Here is a 21,866-nt window from a genome sequence, read left to right as displayed (position 1 = left end):
GCTTTTTGAGGGAAAAAAATCATGGAAAAACATGGAGAAAGAAACATTTTTTTCTAACTATGCTAACCTTATGCCAGACCTAGGCAAAGAAAGAGGAATCAAACAACGAACTTGCCCTGCTATACCACCTTTCACAATTTCAAGATATTCCAAAACACAGGTGGAGAAGGTAGTCAAGAAGGCATACGGCATGCTTGCCTTCATTGGCCGGGGCATTGAGTATAAAAATTGGCAAGTCGTGTTGCAGATGTGTAGAACCTTAGTTAGGCCTCACTTGGAGTATAGTGTTCAATTCTGGTGGCCACACTACCAGAAGGATGTGGAGGCTTTAGAGAGTGTACAGAAGAGATTTACCAGGATGTTGCCTGGTATGGAGGGCATTAGCTATGGGGAGCGGTTGAATAAACTCGGTTTGTTCTCACTGGAACGACGGAGGTTGAGTGGCGACCTGATAGAGGTCAAAAAAATTATGTGGGGCATAGACAGAGTGGATAATCAGAAACTTTTTCCCAGGGTAGAGGGGTCAATTATTAGGGGGCATAGGTTTAAGGTGCGAGGGGCAAAGTTTAGAGGAGATGTACGAGGTAAGTTTTTTTACACAGAGGGTAGTGGGTGCCTGGAACTCGCTGCCGGAGGAGGTGGTGGAAGCAGGGACGATAGTGACGTTTAAGGGGCATCTTGACAAATACATGAATAGGATGGAAATCGAGGCAGAAGATTTTAGTTTAGACGGGCAGCATGGTCGGCGCAGGCTTGGAGGGCTGAAGGGCCTGTTCCTGTGCTGTACTTTTCTTTGTTCTTTGTTCTCTACAGTCAACACAAAAATGAGAGTGAAATAAATATTTGGACATAAGGGCCAATTTTCTGATGGACTTTTTCCAGTAAGAATCAGTGCACCAAGGGAATATTGACATGTAAATCATTGACCCGTGTGCCTTGATTTTCCAACCATTTGAATCAACAGATATAAAAGTCAGGTCCTGTGATTTCCAGTGCTTTGCTCCAAGCAGGTGTGGCTCTTTACTGGCAGTGCTCTGCGCAGTGAGTTGAGCCAACAGTGAGATGGTCAGGTAGACCGACCTTGAGGTGAAATGGTGGGACACGGGGTGGATTTTTCCACCACCCCACCACCGCGCAGCACGTTCCCCGTGGCAGGACGGGCAAGCGACCGAAATCTCCATTCGCAGTCTCTGTGATCTCCTCCAGGGAGCAGAACCATAAAATTAGACTGAGGCATTCAGAGTGATGTCTGGAAGTGGCTTTTTCACACTCAGGCCACTGGGAATCTGGAATTCCTTGCTGCCAAAAGGTGATTGAGACTGGAGGCAATTGAAAAATTTAAAACGGAGTTTGATAGATTTTTACTGGGGAAGGTACACCTAGAGGCAATTGAGTAAGTGAGTTAGTATACAGATCAGCCATGATTTAGTTCCTTCAATTCCTTCATTTAATTCCTTCACTGGAGTTGGGTCAAATTCCTGAAACACCCTCCCTAACAGCATTGTGTATGTACCTACACTACCTGGACTACAACATTTCAAGAAAGGGGCTTCCCACCACCTTCTCAAGCGCAACAGGGATGAGCAATAAAAATACTGGCCAAGCCAGCGACGCCCACCTTCTGTGAAGGAATATTTTTTAAATGGTGTAATTGGCTTGAGGGGCTGAATGGCCTATTCCTTTACCTATGTTCCACTTATTGGGTGATGAAGGAGCTACCCTCCGAAAGCTACTGATTCCAAATAGACCTGTTGGACTTTAACCTGGTGTGGTAAGACTTCTTACTGTCCACTGCCCACCCCAGCCCAACGCCGGCATCTCCACATCATCACTTATTCTGAGTTAATTGGGATGTGTTTAGAACACTCATTTGGATCTGCTTCGACCAGGCAACAATAGGCAGAGTGCAAGAGATTCTTGATTAATTTCAACAGTAAGAGGACAGAATAAGAGAGTGGTAGACAATAGGTACACAATCCTTCAGGTTGTACACCAGCAGGTTCGAGTCTTTTGCTCACTTGGAAAGAATGGTTCACTGTCATTTTCTATTTGTCTATTTAATGTGATTTCAATAATGATAGCTACTGTTTGGATTGAAGGTAAAGCACCTCAGGTTTGATATGTAAATCTACGTTTATGTGAACGGCCTTGTCATTTAACCCTATTAATAACACACGAATAATCCTGACCTTTGTATCCGTCCCATATTCACACCTCGGTTCCTTTCCAGCTCTCTATTCATCTCATTAAACTGCATTCAGCTGCCTTTTTAATGCATCTCTGAATTGCTTCCTTTCCAATATTATTTCATTGACAGCTTGTACAATTCAGACAGAGTGCATCTGAAGCTGCTTAACACCACAACGCAAACGAGATCGTCAAGATTATGAAGAGGTTGGATAGAGTCTACGTAGAGAAGATCACGCCACTCACAGCAAGATTAGAGCGAGTAAATATAAGATAGTTACTGACGAATCCTTCAGGGAATTCAGGAGATACGTCTTTTCAAGGTGGTGAGAATGTGGAACTCACGAGTTGTGAAAAATGCCATCAGGCCAGAAGATGTAGGAGCAGCGGTCGGCCATTCGGTCTATCGAGTCTGCTCCACTAGTCAATGACTCATCATGATTGATCTAATATGATGATCCTCTGCTTCATTTTCCCGCCTTATCTCCTTACCCTCTATTCCCTCACTGAATAAAAATCTGTCCATCTCCTCCTTGAACATACTTAACGACTCTACAGCCCTCTGCAGTAAAGAATTCCACAGATTCACTACCCTCTGAGAGAAGAAAATTCCACCTCATCTCTGTCTTAAATGGGTGACCCTTACTCTGAGATATGCCCTCTGGTCCTAGACTCTCCCACACGGAGAAACAACTTCTCAGCATCTACTCTGTCAAGATCTCTGAGAATATGGGGTGAATTCCCCGCCAGCGGGATTCTCTGTTCTACCGGCAGCCCGCCCGTGGATTTCCTGATGGTGTGGGGTGGCTACAATGGGAAATCCCTTTAGACGGCAGCAAAATGGACAATTTCGCTGCCAACGGCGGGATGCCACCTAGAAACACGCGGCTGGGGACCGGCCTGTGTCTCAATAAGGTCATTCTGCCAACCTTGAAGGGAAAGCACACGAGGGAGGGTGGAACAGAAGGATATGGTGAACCCTGGTCTGGATCTGTTGGACCGAATGAGTTTGCTGTAAATAGTTTGAATTCCAGCTTGCAGATTGGAGTCGGAATTCTCCGATAGTTGGGATTCTCTTTTCCCACCGACAGGACACCCCCCTGCCCGTGGGTTTCCCAGCGGCGTGGGGTGGTTTCAATGGGGAATCCTATAGACATGCAGCAGGAGTAGAGAATCCCGTCAGCAAAAGGCCCACCTCCGGGAAACACGCGGCTGGCAGCCCGGAGAATACAGCCCCGGGTTTCTGGATACCGGCTATTCAGTTGCATTGGGCTGACCAAAAGGGGCCTAACTATGAGGACAACAAATTGACCTCTTAAATCAGGATCATGAACCGCCGTCAATCTTTGAGACCTCTGCAACGTACTGATGGCATCTCCCCACTCTCTAACAGCTTCAGCTCCAGCCACCGAGAAGGCGCGTGAGCCTTTCTTTTTTTTTTAAAAAGAAAAAATAATTTTAAGCCAGTGGTACTCACGATTTCTGTGGTGCAGACTTTGTCGGAGGTTTTTCTTGAACATCACAGCGCTCTGAAAAGAAGCAGGCATTCGGAGTGTCACATCTTCGTTATTTTTACATAGACCTCCATCTACAGCTGTTGTGAGTTCCATTGAAATCCTGCCATCAACGCGCCACAACACATGCTACTTTATCATCAGGAAATTATTCTTCCATCTTCCGAGCTTCTGCACCATGTAATTAACATTCCAATATTAAGTTTAATTACAGACAGAGCAGTAAATTGCCTTTAAAGACAAGAGTAAAAGGTGACCTACTTTGCCCATTGTACCCGGAGGTTAGATGCTGAGAATCCTACAAACAAAGAACATGAGACACATCAGAGCTCATTTCCTCACTGCACAATGCAAAGCAAAGGAGAGGTATGAATTCATTCACTTAGCTTTTACATCAAATGATTTCAGAAATTAATGACTGAAAATACAAAAGCAATTAAGCAGAACACAATGGCACTGTGTCGCACTGTTTGTGTCAGATAATTACCTCGTTGAATGAGAGCTAAACACACAATTCTAACAGAATGAATATAGGATCAGGGTGACAGAATACTGCTGATGAAAGAATATCACATGTTATGTCACCCTAACAATATCTCTTTGAAATATTTAATACAGTGCCCATTTCATTAAAGAGCAGACATCATGCATATTAAGCAAGGAATTTCCATATTCCTTTTTTATTGTGATAAATGGAATTCTCATTTATCCTAAAACTAGTTAAAAGCTACAAAAAAAACAGCCAAATTATCCTTCACAACTTAGCATTGGATTTTCTGATGATACAGCCTTGATTATCGGCGCCTCTGATATGTCTCTTTTTTCTCAGCTGAAGGTCCCCCACCTCCCGCTGCCCCCCCACCCCCTGCCTGCCTCCCCCCCCCCCCCCCCCTCCCCTCCCTCTCCCCCACCATGGTTGACAGTCATCGTCCCATTTCCCACACTCCTGCCCAAATTCCTTTCTTCCCCTCCCAGGATCATGGTAGGGTTTCCCTTGACCTCATCAACCTCCATGCTCAGTAGGCCATCCTCCACTATTTCTATCACCTGCAAGTTGCAGCCAACAGCCACCCCCTCTCCCCTTCCAGCCTTTCAAAAGGACCTTCTCCTTCGCAACACTCCTCAGTCAACTCCCCCTTTCTTCCCGTGGCAAGTGCAGGAGGTGCAATGCCCGTCCTCCTCAAACCCTCTCTGATTACCCTCCAAGGCTCCTCACACCGTTTTAAGTGAAACTGCAATCCACGTGCACGTGTTTCAACTTGGCATACTGTATTTGCTGATCAGAATGTGGTCTGTTCTATACATAGAACAGTACAGCACAGTACAGGCCCTTCAGGCCAAGATGTTATGCCAACCATTTATCCCAATCGAAGATCAACCTAACCTACACCCTGTCAATTTACTGCTGTCCATAGGGCAGCACGGTGGCGCAGTGGGTTAGCCCTGCTGCCTCACAGCGCCGAGGTCCCAGGTTCGATCCTGGCTCTGGGTCACTGTCTGTGTGGAGTTTGCGTATTCTCCCCGTGTTTGCATGGGTTTCTCCCCCACAACCCAAAGATGTGCAGGGTGGGCAGCACGGTGGCACAGTGGTTAGCATTGCTGCCTACAGCGCTGAGGACCTGGGTTCGAATCCCGGCCCTGGGTCACTGTCTGTGAGGAGTTTGCACATTCTCCCCGTGTCTGCGTGGGTTTCACCCCCACAACCCAAAGATGTGCCAGATAGGTGGATTGGCCACGTTAAATTGCCCCTTAATTGGAAAAAATAATTGGGTACTCTAAATTTATTTTAAAAAATTTAAAAAAAGATGTGCAGGGTAGGTGGATTGGCCACGCTAAATTGCCCCTTAATTTGAAAAAAAATGAATTGGGTACGCTAAATTTAGAAAAATTAAATTTACTGCTGTCCATGTGCCTGTCCAAGAGCCGCTTAAATGTCCCTAATGACTCTGTCTCCACCATCTCCGCCTACAGTGCATTCCACACACCCACCACTCTCTGTGTAAAGAACTAATCTCTGACACCTCCCCTAAACCTTCCAACAAATACCTGAAAATTATGTCCCCTCGTGACAGCCATTTCCGCCCTGAGGAAAAGTCTCTGGCTAGCCACTCTATCCATGCCTCTCATCACCTTGTACACCTCTATCAAGTCACCTCTCTTCCTTCTTCGCTCCCGTGAGAAAAGCGCTCGCTCCCTCAACCTTTCTTCATAAGACTTGCCCTCCAGTCCAGGCAGGTAAATCTCTGCGCCCTCTCCAAAGCATCCACATACCGGGGAGAACAAACGCAGATTGAGAGAATCTATTGTGGAACACCTCCTGCACCCACGACCAACAGCCTGACATTCTAACCCTCTGCCTCGCCCTCACACTGAATTCGGTATCCTGGCAGCATTCCGATGAAGCTCAAGGATCAGCACCTCATCTTTTGATCAGCCACTATAAGCATTCCGAACTCAACGTTGAGTTCAACAATTTCAGACTGTAATCTCTTCCCCATTTTGTTTCCGTTCTCTTTGCAGGATTTGGGTTCGCTCTCACTTTCCTCTTGCTTTTGCTTCCAGCTGATAACCAATCAGCACTCCGCGGTTCACCAAACCCCCCCCCCCCCACCTCCTCCCCACACCCAACCCCCCACCCCACCCCAGCCGCGTGGCAAATCTTTTGTTTCTTTACTTTTTTCATTACTTTGGCCCTGCACCATTAACGTTTTGGTCAATTAATCTTTCCTGCCGTCCACCTTATCACAGGCCGTCCCTTTTGTTTTCTTCCTCCACCTTTCACTCTTTCACTGATTAAAACCTATTACATTTCTAACCTTTCCCCAGCTCTGATGAAAGGCCGTGACCCGAAATGTTCATTCTCTTTCTCTCTCCACAGGCGCTGTCAGACCTGCTCAGAATTTCCAGCATTTTCCGTCTTGCTTTCAGCTTATAAGCATTGCGCCTGGAGCAGTTCAGAGAAGGTTCATGTGACTGGTGAGGGGGAGGAGGGGGTTAGTTTATGAGGACAGGTTGGACCTGTATCAGCTGGAGTTTAGAAGAATGAGGGGGTGATCTTATTGAAACATCACGGGCACGATTTAACTAAATGGGAATAAAGTCCCACAGCGAGTGCCGAGTAACACAACGCGATCGAACAGCACCGCGGTTAGATAGGAGACCTCAGGAGGGAACAAGCGACCAAGGCCTTCACAAAGCTCCGTTTTCTTCACTGAGGAACTCCGCTCGCCGGAACACTCAATGCAGCGTGAGATGGGGATGCCATTTTTAAATGGGGCCCAATCTCTGGAGACTCTGCCGTGATCCCCAAGACACCCCCCAGCACTAACGCAAGACACCCCGGCACAATCGCGACCGTGTAGAAAATGCAGTTTGGCACCTTGGCTGTACCCATTTGATACCCTGGCAGTGCCCCAGCTGTGCCAGCTGGGAACCTTGGCAGTGCCAGTCTGGCACCAAGGTTCATTGCGAATCTGGCGACCATACTGGCATCATTACATGCTCTCTTAAAGAAACATCAAACATGAGCATGGAGGATGTTGAAGTAAAGCAGCAACTGTTGTCCTCTACACTGCTAACACATTAAGACCCTGTTAGACCACTCCGAATCACACGTTGGACGATTGTAACATTTTAGGAACATTGGCTTCTAAATATTGGGGTTAGAGAGTGTTCTGCCGGGCTTGGGTAGTTTTAGCAGCCAGCACGTGGGTCTGGATTCTCCGCCCCCACCCCGCCGCGCCACTTTTCTGCCTCAACCTGCCGGCGGGATTCGCCGTTACGCCGGCCGGTCAATGGGGTCTCCCATTGTGGGGCAGCCCCACAACGTCGGGAAACCCCCTGGGCGCCGGCAAAACGGAGAACCCGTCGGCAGAGAATCCCACCCGTGATATTTGCCAAGGAATGTTTTTTTCAGTCTGGGGCAATGCATAGTGTTTGCCTGGGAAATTCCCTGGGGAGTTAATGTGCTTGTCGTCCATGGAAAAATGAATTTGCTTTTTTAGCTCAGAGAGAGACATTTTGAGAATCTGTGGAGAGAGGCAGTTTTGGAGAAAGCTGCGGAGAGAGACAGAGGTTGGGAGACAGACGTTTGAAAGTGAAGTCTGATCTGATATCCCTTGTTTTTTAGACCACAGATAAAGGCAGTTTTTTTTTCCCGGTAGGATAGGGAAAACTAGTAATAATATTCGAAAGCAGAGCAGTCTCATCTGAAGACAAGGAAGAGGCTGAAACAACCCATTTGAAGTGGCTATTTGAAGATATTCAGCCAGAGTCTGAAGGTGTTCTAACAAAAGCCAGAATCAGTTCTGTAATGCATGTATTACTGCATGCCTTGCTGGTTTAAGCTGGATTGAGATCTGTATGTTTCTTTTCTTGTTGTTAAATGGAAAATTGTATAGTTGCAGTAAGGTGTTATTTTTCGGCTGTAAAGTTAAAAGTTTAATATTGTGTTTATAATCAAGATTTTGTTTTAGAAATACCAAAGCCCTATTTTTTTAATGCAATCATTCCTGGAGTGAATCAGTCTTTCCGCAGAGTCTTAAAATAAACTGTAATATTGGGGATTCGGTCTAGTATCCTCGCCACTGCTGGGGTCTGGTCTGGGATCGTAATGCTGTCTAAGGCAGCATGGTGGCGCAGTGATTCACATTGCTGCCTCACGGCGCCGAGGTCCCAGGTTCGATCCCGGCTCTGGGTCACTCTCCGTGTGGAGTTTGCACATTCTCCCTGTGTTTGTGCGGGTTTTGCCCCCACAACCCAAAAGATGTGTGGGGTAGGTGGATTGGCCATGCTAAATTGCCCCTTAATTGGAAAAAATTATTTGGGTACTCTACATTTATTTTTTTTAAAGTAATACTGTCTGTATGGCATTGAGGCAGTGTTGTTTCATCGGATGAGTGATGGGATGGAGAGACTGACAGCCTATACATCGAGAGCCTTGGCTGGCATAGAGTGCAAGAACACTCAGATTGACAGGCAAGGACTGGCTGTGATCTTCACAGTCAAAACGTTCCATCAATACGTTTATGGGCAGCACTTCGCAATCATTGCGGACAACAAACAGTTATTCAACCTTTTCAAAGAAGACAAGGTGATACACCGATAGTTTTGTCCAGGATCCAGAGGTGGGCACTATTGTTGGCGGCGTATGTATATGCCTTTGAGTCCGGGTGCGCAGATTGGGTATACGGATGCCCTGAGCCAGCTCCCATTGCAGACATGCTCCCTTCAGCCCCGCCAGTAGCAGACAAAGCCATGTGGGTGCTACATTGTATGGTGCACGTTGCCTCTCACAGCCTCGTAAATTCATGTGTGGACGCAAAGCAGGTTGGCAAAGCAGCGCCACGTCGTCCTACAGGGGGGACTACAGGGAAAACTGCCTGAAGAACTGTGGGTTTCCCAACCAAACAACAGGGGCTTAGCATTGAAGAGGGCATTCTCCTGTGGGGAACCCATGTACTCGTCCTGAGGCAAGGCAGGAAAGCCATCCTGCAGGACCTGCGCAATGGACATTTGGGGGTGTCCAAAATGAAGATGCTCGCCAGGAGCTATGTGCGGTGGCCTGAGCTTGATGGTGACATCGAGAGGTGGGTGCAGCAGTGCACGGCATGCCAAGGCCATCAAAACCTCCCTTCATCAGCCTCACTTCACCCCTGGCACCGGGTGCGGTTACACGCCAGTTTTGCCGGGTCTTTCCGAGGTTCAATGTTTCTACTACTTGTTGCTACCCACTCAGAACAGATGGTCGTTTGCCAGACGCCATCCACCACTTCGCAAACCACCAAATAGAAACTGCGCCAATCATTCAGTGTCCATGGCATCCGGGAAGTGCCCGTCACTGACGATGGCACTCCATTCACCAGCAAGGAATTCTCAAAGTTCATGCAGGTGAATGGAGTTAAACACAACCTCCCCGCACCACACCTCTTCAAACGGCATGGCCGAGCGGGCAGTACAGACGTTTAAGAGGGGTTTGAAAAACATGGCACAGGGTCAGTTGAGACAAAATTGGCAGGTTTCCTGTTCTACTATCGGAGCACCCCACACATGACAATCGGAGTAGCACTGACGGAGTTACTGATAGGCCGAAGACTACAAACCCGTCAATGCCTAACATTTCCCATGCTTGGTGGGAAGGTGGAGAAGAAACAAAACCTCCAGAAAAAATAGCATGACCACCGGAAGCAGGACAGAGGGTTCAAGACAGGAAACACTGTGCACATCCGAAATTTGGGGGACAGTACCCGATGGGTATCAGGGAACGTAGTGGAGAAGCCCGGACCAGTCTCTTATACAGTCAAAACCAAGAAGCGGACGGTGTGCAAACATGTGGACCAGCTCAATGGCAGGTATCTCGCACTGACGAATCAGTTCCTCGTTCCTCTTGCCCATCCTCCATGAGCCAGGGAGCAATAAATAGTCCCCGAGGTCCAGAACCACTGATATGTGCGAGATGGAGAACCTGGGGATAGACAGGAAGACAGAAACACCCATAATCTTGGATAGCAGTTTGGTTAGGGGGAGACCGCTCCCCCTCCCACCCCGAGACGATTGGCATGGAAGCGATGCTCCCCGACAAGCTCCACTCCCTCTGACCCAACCCCGCAACAGCCACAGACAAAGCAGTGAAGTAGACCTCCTCCACCTCCAACGACAGAGGGACCGAAGGATTGGGGGTCGGGGGGGGGGGTTCAATAACCCCTATGAGATCCATTTGATCTCCCCACGTGGCTGGTGGAATGCAAGCTCCCTTATGAGCGGTGGAGGCCTAGCAGGTGGGGCTGGTGAACCTTATACTTAAAAGCCGGCCCGGATTGGGGCTGAGCAGATGGGTAGACCCGGCTGGGACTTTTGTGCTGTATGCCGCGTTGCGGCCTTTGATTTTGTTTACCAAAATAAAACTTCTGTTTGTAACCGTCTCACGATTCCTGAAGATATTAGAATCTCCGATTCTATAAAATGCTTTGGAACATCCTGAGGCGGGAGACAAGATGGAAATACAACTTTTCTTTATTTTCCAAGCATTCCACAGACAATGATTGATTCAGCGGTGCAGTGACTGCTATTATGTAGATAAATACATCAGCCATGCTTGGTGCACCAAGATATCAGAAACAGCAATGAGAACATTGAAAAGGAGATTCAACCCCTTGTACCAGCTATGTCATTCAATTAGATGAGAGCAGATTTATCAACTGGCAACGATTTGGCACAAATGTACTGCATTCATGTAAATTTTAGATCATGGACTAATAGAATCATAGAATTTACAGTGCAGAAGGAGGCCATTCGGCCCATCAAGTCTACACCGGCTCTTGGAAAGATCACCCACCTAAACCCACACCTGCGCCCCTTCCCCGCAACCAGTAACACCACCGAACACTAAGGGGCAATTTAGCATGGCCAATCCACCTGACCTGCACATTTTGGGACTGTGTGAGGAAACCGGAGCGCCCGGAGGAAACCCACGCAGACACGGGGGGAAGGTGCAGACTCCACACAGGCAGTGACCCAAGCTGGAAATTGAACCTGGGAGAACCTGGAGCTGTGAAGCAACCGTGGTAACCACTGTGCTACCGTGCCGCCAGATGTTCGGGTGAATCTCCAACCTTTCCCCATGGGAGCATCAAAGGGCTGGCGTGCCAGTCAGGGTGTCCGATTTGCAGTGTTCCTGAAGAAGAATGGCCAGAAAACCAGAAGCACCAAATCTCGGATCCACGCTCCTGTCAGGCAGGGATCCACTGGGATCTGAGTCTCCAAATGTTGACCCTCAGGTGGAACATATAACCAGATGCAGAAATTTCACCAGAAATACCTCTGATGTGCCATCTGCATCACTCTTGCCTCCACCCATCAGATGGGTATGCAGATTGTAGGATGGAGTTGGATGTCAGGAGGCTCAGGTCGAGCATAAACACCAGCAGAGGTCATGTGGGCCGAATGGCCTGTTTCAGCGTTGCAAATTCTGTGTAATTCAATGAATTTGTTTGGTTCACATTGCGTAGATAGTCCAAGATACTAAAAAGGATTCAATACAAGGAACAATGGCAGTCATCGATTTCTATATAAAACCTCGATATTGTAGCCCACTGTGAGGGCTACGAATAGAATTTGTTTCAATTCTAATTCCTAGTCTGCTCTCAAAAAGGTTTTTAAACGTTTCCCAACTCCTGATTAAATCCGTCGGATTAAATTCAGATTCGACGGCAGCTCCCCCTACCTTGTTTGGGATCGGGAACTTGGTTGGGTCGGCCTTGCCAGGTGTGTGTATGGCTGTCAAGGGAGGAGGCCACGAGTGTGTCATCTCCTGCAGCGGAAAAAAAAAACAAAAAACAATTTCACAAATCAATTTGTGACCCATTTCGCAGCGCGTCAACCGTGTATTGCTGTAACCATTGTAACGGTCTCCAGTAGACATCTGACTGCTCAAAGCGCCCGTCAGGGTATTAATGTAACGACGGGAATTGAAATGCAAAGCCAAACCTTACTGTTACATTTTTTTTGCTATTTGCACTGTGTTTATTTTGTATGCGTGGAGCATGGGTGATGAGTTATTCCTTCTTCCAGGGCTCGCTCCTATACTTCAAAAGTACAGCAATTAAAAAAAAAAGATTTAACTAAAAGCTATATTCCATTTCTTGTAAATGTGCTGATGATACGGGACACTAAGCTGTCACAGGCACTTTGCATAAATGAGATACATTCTACTCAATGCTCCATTAGATGTGTGGGCGAGAACCACGCAGTCCTCTGCTGTGTGTAGCTGCAGGCTAATGATATACGGTCTCCAGCATCTTAAAATTGCTTTGTTCTTAGAAGACAGTTTCTACTGAGCTCCGTCACAGCTTTGTTTAGTGTTATCAAACATGTTTCTGACTATTCGATCAACTCACCTAACACCAATAAAGCTTGGCTTTAAAGGCACCCCGTTTCGGTGCTAAAATCTGCCTTGGTAAGACACAATGATTTGGCAGCAGAGTGCAGACACCATAATGGTGATTGTCAACCTAATGGCTTCAGTCTTCTGTCAAATTCAACCGTGTGAAGATAAATAAAGAACTGATGATGAACTCAGCCCAGCTGAATTTCTCTCGGCACTTTCTAATATTTGTTTCCCTGTTTAAGAAGCATTGTGATACACAAAGCAACTCGACAGACATTGCATTGGAATGCCGCGCATCTTAATTGTTGTTTGTGGTTTCCAGGTTGGCCTTCCGCCTCCTGGGTGCCTTCTTGATTTCAGCGAGGCTGTGCAACCAGGTGAAAAGCGGAGGTGAGGCACGCCAGCCATACTTACACGTGGCAACCTGAGCTCAGTTACCGCTGAATATGTTTTGTGAGATCAAGGTCAACTCCAGGACCTGAGCACCCCATTGACGCTGGCTCTGCTGTGCAGCACTAAGGAAGGGGTTGCTTTGTTGGGGGTGTCATCTTTCAACTGAGACATTTAACAGAGGCCACTTTTCTGGTAGCTGCCGAAGATCCAATAGAACAATGTCAAGCAGAGGCAGGAAGATGCCCTGGCTGACATTCACCTCGATACCAATTCCACCAAAACAAATCCACTGGTATTTATCTCACCGACTATTGGGGAACCTTACTGAATAATGACTGGTTGCCCCTGTTTGTTCACAAAATATGGGTGAGCACATTTAATTGCGACAAGCAATTTATTGACCATGATGGATTTTTCGGACAACCCGACGGTGCAACGCACCAATTAAAGTCCTTTCATTTCCTTGAGTCAGAGGAACATAGGAACAGGAGTAGGCCATTCAGCCCCTCGAGTCTACACCACCATTCAATAAGATCATGGCTGATCTGTGGCCAAACTCTGTATACCTGCCTTTGACCCATATCCCTTAACACCTTTGCTCAACAAAAATTCATCTATCTCAGATTTAAAATGAACAACTGATCTAGCATCGATTGCCATTTGTGAAGCGAGTTCCAAATCTTTGTAATAATCTTTATTATTGTCACAAGTAGGCTTACATTAACAGTGCAGTGACGTTACTGTGAAAATCCCCTATCGCCACACTCCGGCGCCTGTTCGGGTACACAGAGGGAGAATTCAGAATGTCCAATTCACCGAACAAGGACATCTTTCGGGACTTGTCTGAGGAAACCGGAGCACCCGGAGGAAACCCACGCAGGCACGGGGAGAAGGTACAGACTCGGCACGGAGAGTGACCCAAGCTGGGAATCGAACCTGGGACCCTGGTGCTATGAAGCAATTGTGCTAACCACTGTGCCATTGTGCTGCCCATATTACAGAGGATTTGCAATTTGACAGTCAAACTGTTTGGCCACATTATGAACACATCTTCCGTAGCCATCCTGAAGGTGGACCCGGACCCTGTGTTTCTACGTTACAGGCAAGGACACTACCCACAGCACCACAAGATCGTCTCCTGACCATTCTGTTCAGAGGATGAAAGGCCTGAAATCCGTTCACCTCCTTACTGTCTCACATCAGGTGACTGCCACCCCTAACTGAGTAATTTTCTTAATTTCTGGAAAGACACTGACAAGAGCTGGATCAATGGACCTTTACATGGTCCATGTCATGCCCACGGCGATCTTGCGGTGGGCGGGCGGAAGAATCCAGCCCACAACCTCTCGTCCATTGTTGTCCGATTCAAAGGTAACTAAACTAGGGTGAACTCAATGCCATTCACTTATTGGTGGCATATCTATCATGGCCGGCCTGTGAAGGGGTTAAACAAAGACCACTTGCACTTGAAGCAAAATAGGTTAGATTAATAATCCAGCTCTGAGGAACAAATGAGAGTGACCAGAGTGGATGACCACCCTCAATCCATCTCGCACTGCTCCAGGCAGGTGTCTGAGGAAACAGTCACTGTACCGACCGTATGTCACTGAAGGTCCACTCAACCCATTGAAACAGAAGTTTCAATCTCCCAATCCTACTTTGTAATATTTGTAAGGAAAGGGTGGAATGGTGCCGCAGTGGTTACGTAGCGCACTGCTACCTCACGGTGCCGAGGACCCAGGTTCGATTCCATGGTCCATGGTCACTGTCCGTGTGCAGTGGGTCTCACTCCCACAATCCAAAGATGTGCAGGGTAGGTGGATTGGCCACACTAAATTGCCCTTTATTTGGGAAACAAATAATTGGGTACTCTAAATTTATTATAAAAAAGTAATACATGTAAGCCGCATTGCAGGTGAATATGCTTGAAGGTGCATAATTACTGTAACAAATCTGACAGATCCTTCAGGTTAGTTTTAGTTGGGAAATCACCACACATCTAACCTTCATTTGGCAATATCCATCACTGGAATATCAACATTGTAAGGTACATCTCAGGCTATACTGATTTGGATGGATGTCATTGTCAAACAGCAAACCACACTTGATCTGAATCCCATCCCAACCTAATGCAATGAGAAGTATTCCATACTTTTTGGACACTTTAATTCTCCACGGTATCACGCACTTGCCAGACACTTCCTGATATCCGAGCACTACGTATCTATACAATCTAAAGTCAGTGCACACCATGAATTTAGTTTCTGTGTAATTGTACATTGTTGTTTGAGTACACTCAGGAGCACACTCTGTGTATGTTCAGTCTGGTACACCAGGGGCTTTGTGCTGGAAAGACAGTACTTTCTCCAGTTTCCGGACAACACCCACTTGAGGCCACAAGGCAAACTGATCGGTGCACCGAGAATCAGCTGTGCAGCCTGATCAGACTATATAAGCAGAGTACTGAATCGTGTGAGAAGAGAAGGAGCCCACTGGGTGAATGAGAGGAGGCTGCCTGGGGGAGTGAGGGGAGACTCCTCGGGGAGCGAGAGAAGGCTGCCTCGGGGGGAGTGCGAGGGGGCTGCCTCAGGGAGTGAGAGAAGAGGAGAGGAGAGGAGAGGATAGGAGAGGAGAGGAGAGGAGAGGAGAGGAGGCTGCCTCGGGGGAGTGAGGGAAGACTCCTCGGGGAGCGAGAGAAGGCTGCATCGGGGAGTGAAAGAAGGCTCCGGGAAGAGGGGGGACTTGCTGTGTGCAGAACTGTGTGTAACGCTTGGTTCAATACATCAGTGCCACCCACCCCAACAGCCCTGGACACACCCATACCCACTATTACAGCCTCGGAGGTAAGAGCTGCCTTCTTGAAAGTAAACCCACGGAAAGCAACGGGCCCCGATGAACGGGAACCCAATTTAAATCTATAATAATACAATTGAAGGTCTTCCCAACTGTTTGTCTTTTATCTGAGATCGGGGCGCCTTTCAAAAATAGATCCCCAAACTGCCGGTGTTGCCTGCTTTTCCCTGCCCTGCTCCTCCAGCCTGACGGTGAGAGATGCCCCCGTGTTCTCTTCCAGCGGCTGAACGCGGATTTGCTGCCGGCCAGCCGCACCCTACCTTCCTCACCTCAGCCAGCATTCCGTGCAAAAACGGGAAATTTGTGCCCAGTGAGTTAGCGGATCTCTTAACACCTTCCGATCTTCACTTGACGAAGTCTTACAACACCAGGTTAAAGTCCAACAGGTTTGTTTGCAATCACTAGCTTTCCGAGCTCAGCTCCTTCATCAGGTGAGTGATTCCAAACAAACTTGTTGGACTTTAACCTGGTGTTGTAAGACTTCTGACTGCACCCACCCCAGTCCAACGCCAGCATCTCCCCATCATGATCTTCTCTTCTGTTGACGATAGTAGCAGTAAAAATGGGGAAGGATGTGAAACGGGCTGCTAACTTGCTGATGAATGCTCTGCACTGTGACAGAAAGTCAACATCTACCTTACTTTGTGCTGTTCAGGAACACAATGGGCGGGATTCTCTGACCTCCCGCAGGGTCGGAGAGTCCCGGGGGGCGTGAATCCCGCCCCGCCACTCCGGTGGCCGCTCCGGTGACCACTCCGGTGCCGGCTGCCGTATTGTCCGGCGCTGGTTTGCGGGCAGGGGTGGAGTTTAAGCCGCGCCGGTCGGGGGCCCCTCCCGGCAATTCTCCGAGCCCCGATGGGCCGAGCGGCCGCCCGTTTTCGGCCAGACCCGCCAGCGTGAAATGGACATGGTCCATCACGGCGGGATCTGGCTTATCAGCTGTCTAGCGGGGTCCTCGGGGGGGGGGGGGGGGGGGGGGATCCGGCCCCAGAGGGATCCGGCCCCAGAGGGATCCGGCCCCAGAGGACCCCACGGTGGCCAGGCCCACGATCGGGGCCCGCCCATCTGCAGGCGGGCCTGTGCCGTGGGATCACTCTTTCCCTCTGCGCCGGTCTCCATAGGGCTCCGCCATGGCCGGCACAGAGAAGAAGCCCCCTGCGCGTGCGCAGGAACACGTCGGCGGTTCTGTGCCTGCGTGGGACCACAGAGGCCCTTTGCAGCCAGTTGGCACGGCGACAACCCCTCCGGCACCGGCCTAACCCCCAGAAGTGCGAAGGATTCCGCAACTTCTGGGTGGCCTGACGCCGGAGTGGTTCGCGCCATGCTTGGCACCGGCGTCAGGCCATCCCGCCCATTATGGCAGAATCCCGCCCAAGGTGTACATGCGAAGGGACACAGGATCGTGTGGCACGTGGTGTGGGTATGGTCCTGGTGTGAATTATGGCTTCAGGCTGAAGTGAATTGGAAATAAAAGAGCGTGCGGTGTTGTGGTGAGTTTCCCCTTGATCAACTCCGCAAGTTTGGCTGAGCCTGGAACAACTTGGACTTGGACTTGATCATTTTAAGGAGAAAATAAACAAGACTCTTTTCCTCTGTCTGACCATTGGCGATTGAGCGCAGGGAATATTAAACAATTTCAAAAGTACCAGATGATTAAAAAGGTTTGTCCTTTCTCCTTTCAGAGCAGGAAGGAATAACAAGCCATTTATTTACAGTAGTTTATCAAGGGTCAAATAGAAGGGAGGAGAACTTTTCCAAGGACCACCCAGTGGGACCAGGATTACGTGTTTGCTGCAAACTGGCCTCAATCAACTATACCCTCATTCTTTTTACACGAGAAGAGGGATGTTTACTGGTCTGGACATAATTCAGAATTTGAATACTTCTGGATGAATAAAAGGTTTGACATCTAGTTGGACATTGTTATTTGTTGCACCATCTCAGAATATTTCAGAATAATTAATCAGTAACCATGTACGTTTGCGCAAGTGTGAGATAGTCCTGATGAAAAACACAGTGCCTTCAGAATAGGCAAAGGGACATTACAGGAGCACTGTTAAATAATGCATGATAACCAGACACGGATGACGATATTGGGGCAGATGACAGGAGGTGGATGTTAAGGAGCATCTTGAAGGAGGAATAGGAAGACTGAAAGGTTTAGGGAGTGAATTCCACAGATTCTCGACAGTGCAGAAGGAGGCCATTTGGCCCATTGAGTCTGCACCCACCCTCGGAAAGAGCACCCTACCTAGGCTCAATCCCCCACCCTATCCCTGTAATGCCACCTAACTTGCAGATATGGTCCATCACGGCGGGGCCTGGCTTGTCGGCCGTCTAGTGGGGTCCTCGGTGGGGGGGGTCCGGCCCCAGGGGGATCCGGCCCCGGGGGACCCCCATGATGGCCAGGTCCGCAATCTGGGCCCGCCGATCTGCAGGCGGGCCTGTACCATGGAGTCACATAAGGGGCAATTTATCATGGCCAATCCACTTGATCTGCACATCTCTGGAATGTGGGAGGAAAACGGAGCACCCGGAGGAAACCCATGCAGACACGGGGAGAACATGCAGACTTCACACATCGAACCCGGGACCCTGGTGCTGTGAGGCCGTAGTGTTAACCACCATGCCACCATGCCGCCCTATAGGCAGGGGAATGGCCATGGTGGTGAAGCATGGCAGAGAATGATAAAATTGAAAAATTGCTAAAATGGGCTGTACGATCACAGAAGGTGAATGGGACTTGGTGCAAGTTAGGATATCCCCTAAACATTACTTGCCAACACATCTGCTGCTTGAACTCTCATGCACACTTCTGTTATCTCCAGACTGGACTATTCCAATGACCCCCTGCCAGGTCTCCCACCTTCCTTCGACATTCCATCTTCTTTTCTGCTGCCATTATATTTTAACAACTGCTTCTGTGACTTTGCGTCGCTCTAGACTTCCAATTCAGCCGGCTCTTCCCTGTTGACTCGATTCATTCACTGCTTTCACCATTTTTCAAAACTGAGGTTCTGATTTTCCTGAATCCTGCTTTTGGCCGGACTCCGGGCCTTCGATTTTAAATGTGTTCAAATGCAGCCCCGGATTAAATTTGGTGCTGCTGCAGCGTTTCCTCTAGTCCCATGTAACCTGCAACCCCACCGCATCCTGAACCTCTTCAGCAGACCTTGAAACGTATTGGATATTTCTCGTCATTACTTCATTGTTTCCAGCATAAAATACCGGGACTTTCTATCTCACAGCACTATGGGAGCACCTTCACCACTAAAACTGCAGTGACTCAAGATTGTTCATTGCCATTTTCTCAGGGACATATGGAATGATGGACAATAAATGTCACTCTTGCCACCAATGCCTGCATCCCCTAAAATAATATTTAATGCAACTACACTCCCCACTTCCTCTAATTTCAACCATGTCTGCCTTTACCAAAGCTCCCCTTCTTGTCTTTCATCCACAGCTGTGCATCTATCACACTCCCATTACTCGCTTTTAAAATGTCTTTTCCCAGTCTTGGTTGCCTCCCAACCCTCTGTGACCCTGGGCGGAATCTCCTGATATTTGTTTCAGATTGAAAACCGATGTGCATCTCTGCAACTGTACAGCCATCTTTTCCTCTCCAGATTCCCAGGCACTCTGGCTCCACAGAGATCGGGCCGCCATCTTTAAAGGGTGGCCCCCATTCTGCGTCTTCCCCTACCCACCCCCCCCCCCCCCCCCCCCCCATCACCACCACCACCACACCTGCCACGGGGGAACCTCTGACAAGCATCAGGCAACACCCGCCCCCCCCTCACAAGCAGCAGCCCCCCCACACACAGTTATTTGGGCGACCACAGGGTGCAACTCCCCCCCCCCCTCGTCCCACACAGTCATTAGAGTGACCCCCTCCACCACACAGGCGACTACCCCTCCCCCTCCCCCACAAGCATCAGGGTGCCCTCCCTGCCCACCCCCCCCCTCCCTCACGCACACATATAAGGGGACTTTCACCTCCCCCCCTCAATGAGGCACACCAGAGGTTGGCATTGTTGGGTTGGCACAGTCAGGTTGACACTGCCAGGGTACGAGTGGGCAGAGCCAGGACATGGCCCAGGCATGTGCCTGTCCCCCCAAGAGCGATACTTACCTTTGCCTCCCCCTTACCCCCGGCGGGTTCCCTCCCACTGTTTCAGATTTGTAAAAACCTGTTGTAATGAATATTTAGTAAGGGGGGGGGGGGGGGGGGGGGGGGGGGTGGCGGGGGGAGGGATTATATTGCAAGGAAGCCCTTTAATTATTATTTAAATTTATCAAAATCTATTGAAATGAGGTTCCCGCCCCTTCCAGACAGGAACCTCGTTACGTCACTGGAAAAGAGCAGGGAAAATCGGAAAACCAGGAGCGGGATTCTCCGACCCCCTGCCGGGTCAGGGAATCCCCGGGGGGACGGCGTGAATCCTGCTCCGAGGCCGGCTGCCATATTCTCTGCCGCTGGTTTTTGGGCGGGGGCGGGGATCACGCCGCGCCGGTTGGGGGCCGTTGGCAGCGGCCCCCCCCCCGGCAATTCTCTGAGCCCTGATGGGCCGAGCGGCTGTCGGTTCCTGACCAGTCCCGCCGGCGTGAAATGGACATGGCCCACCACAGTGGGACCTGGCTTGTAGGCCGGCTACTGAAGTCCTCGGGGGGGAGGGTGGGGTGCTGGGGGATCTGGCCCTAGTGGGGGGGGGGGGGGCGGGAGTGGTCACGGTGGCCTGGCCCGCGATTGGGGTCCACCGATCTGAGGGCAGGCCTGTGCCGTGGGGGCACTCCTTCCTTCCGTGCTGGCCTCTGTAGGGCTCTGCCATGGCCGGTGCAGAGCAGAAACCCCCTGCGCATGCGCTGGTACGCGCCGGCCGGTCTGCGCATGCGCGGAACCTCGGCGGCGGTTCTGGTCATGTGCCAAATCGCGACGGCCCTTCGGCGGCAGTTGGTATGGCGCCAACCACTCCAGCGCCGGCCTAGCCCCCGAAAATGCGGAGAATTACGCAACCTCCGGTTGGCCCAACGCCGGAGTGGTTCGCGCAGTTCTTGCCGCCGGCGTTGGGCCATTTCACCGATTGCAGGAGAATCCTGCCCCAGATCTCACTGGCAAGATCTTGTTTTCTGACTCTCACGGAACATGGGGCCCACGTCGCCATTTATGCTGATGGCTAAAGCGGGCACAAAATCCCCCCCCCCCCCCCCCCCCCCCACACCTCTGACAGGGCTTAGTTTTGAGCCCGAGGAAATTGGGTTCCCAAATTAAAGAATTGAACATTTTAAATTAAACTACAGATACATCTTTCTTCGACACAGCTTCGCCCGAGTGGCAGAGCAGTACACTCAGCTTCACACTGTCCTGACTGAACATCAGCAATGCGAAGGGAGATTTACTGTATATTTATTTAAATGTCAATTGGCCTCTTCCTAGTGGCTAGATGTAGATTTATTATGAACAATACCAAGAAGTCACTTGAGCTCAAAGTGGGTGTTCCTGCTCCTTGAATTTAATGGTAACATTTGTTTTAATCACTTACGGGATATGGGCATCGCTGGCTACGCCAACATTTATTGCCCATCCCTGGTTGCCCTTCAGAAGGTGATGGTGAGCTGTCTTCTTGAACCGCTGCATTCCCTGAGGGGTAGGTACACCCACTGTGCTGTTTGGGAGTGAATTTGAGGATTTCGAACCAGCCAGCGACACTGAAGGAACAGTGATATATTTCCAAATCAGGATGGTGAGTAACTTTTTTTTCTTGAACTAAAGTTTAGTAATAGTAACTGTAATAGAATAGTTGTCCTGGTATTATAAAGACTGTGGGTGAAATTCTCCGCCCCCCACGACGGGTGGGAGAATAGCGGGAGGGCCTTCCCGACATTTTTCCCGCCCTCCCGCTATTCTCCCACCCCCCCGCCGAAGTCCCGACCCGAATCGCTGCCGTCGTTTTTTTACGGCCGGCAGCGATTCTCAGCTGTTAGATGGGCCGAAGTCCCAGCCCTTTCCGCCGTTTTCACGAACGGCAAACACA

The 21,866-nt window shown here is 49.4% G+C and overlaps 1 protein-coding gene across 9 annotated transcripts in view; it reads right to left on the bottom strand.

Moving 5' to 3' along the window:
• aff2 (AF4/FMR2 family, member 2) overlaps positions 1 to 21,866 on the bottom strand; it is a 536,338-nt gene that overhangs the window by 190,070 nt on the left and 324,402 nt on the right. For 7 of the 9 annotated variants that reach the window (XM_038775398.1, XM_038775391.1, XM_038775394.1 and 4 more), the window contains 3 exons: positions 11,923 to 12,009; positions 3,963 to 3,999; positions 3,665 to 3,716 (listed from right to left, as the gene is read on the bottom strand). In XM_038775398.1, the coding sequence (XP_038631326.1) occupies positions 3,665 to 3,716; positions 3,963 to 3,999; positions 11,923 to 12,009 (176 nt within the window). The remainder of the gene's footprint in view (positions 1 to 3,664; positions 3,717 to 3,962; positions 4,000 to 11,922; positions 12,010 to 21,866) is intronic. The other 2 variants (XM_038775397.1, XM_038775400.1) reach the window with 1 other exon arrangement.

This window comes from Scyliorhinus canicula, chromosome 17 (assembly GCF_902713615.1).
Source record: "Scyliorhinus canicula chromosome 17, sScyCan1.1, whole genome shotgun sequence".
In the NCBI taxonomy this organism is placed as follows: domain Eukaryota; kingdom Metazoa; phylum Chordata; class Chondrichthyes; order Carcharhiniformes; family Scyliorhinidae; genus Scyliorhinus; species Scyliorhinus canicula.
This window is presented reverse-complemented; position numbering and strand designations above follow the sequence as displayed.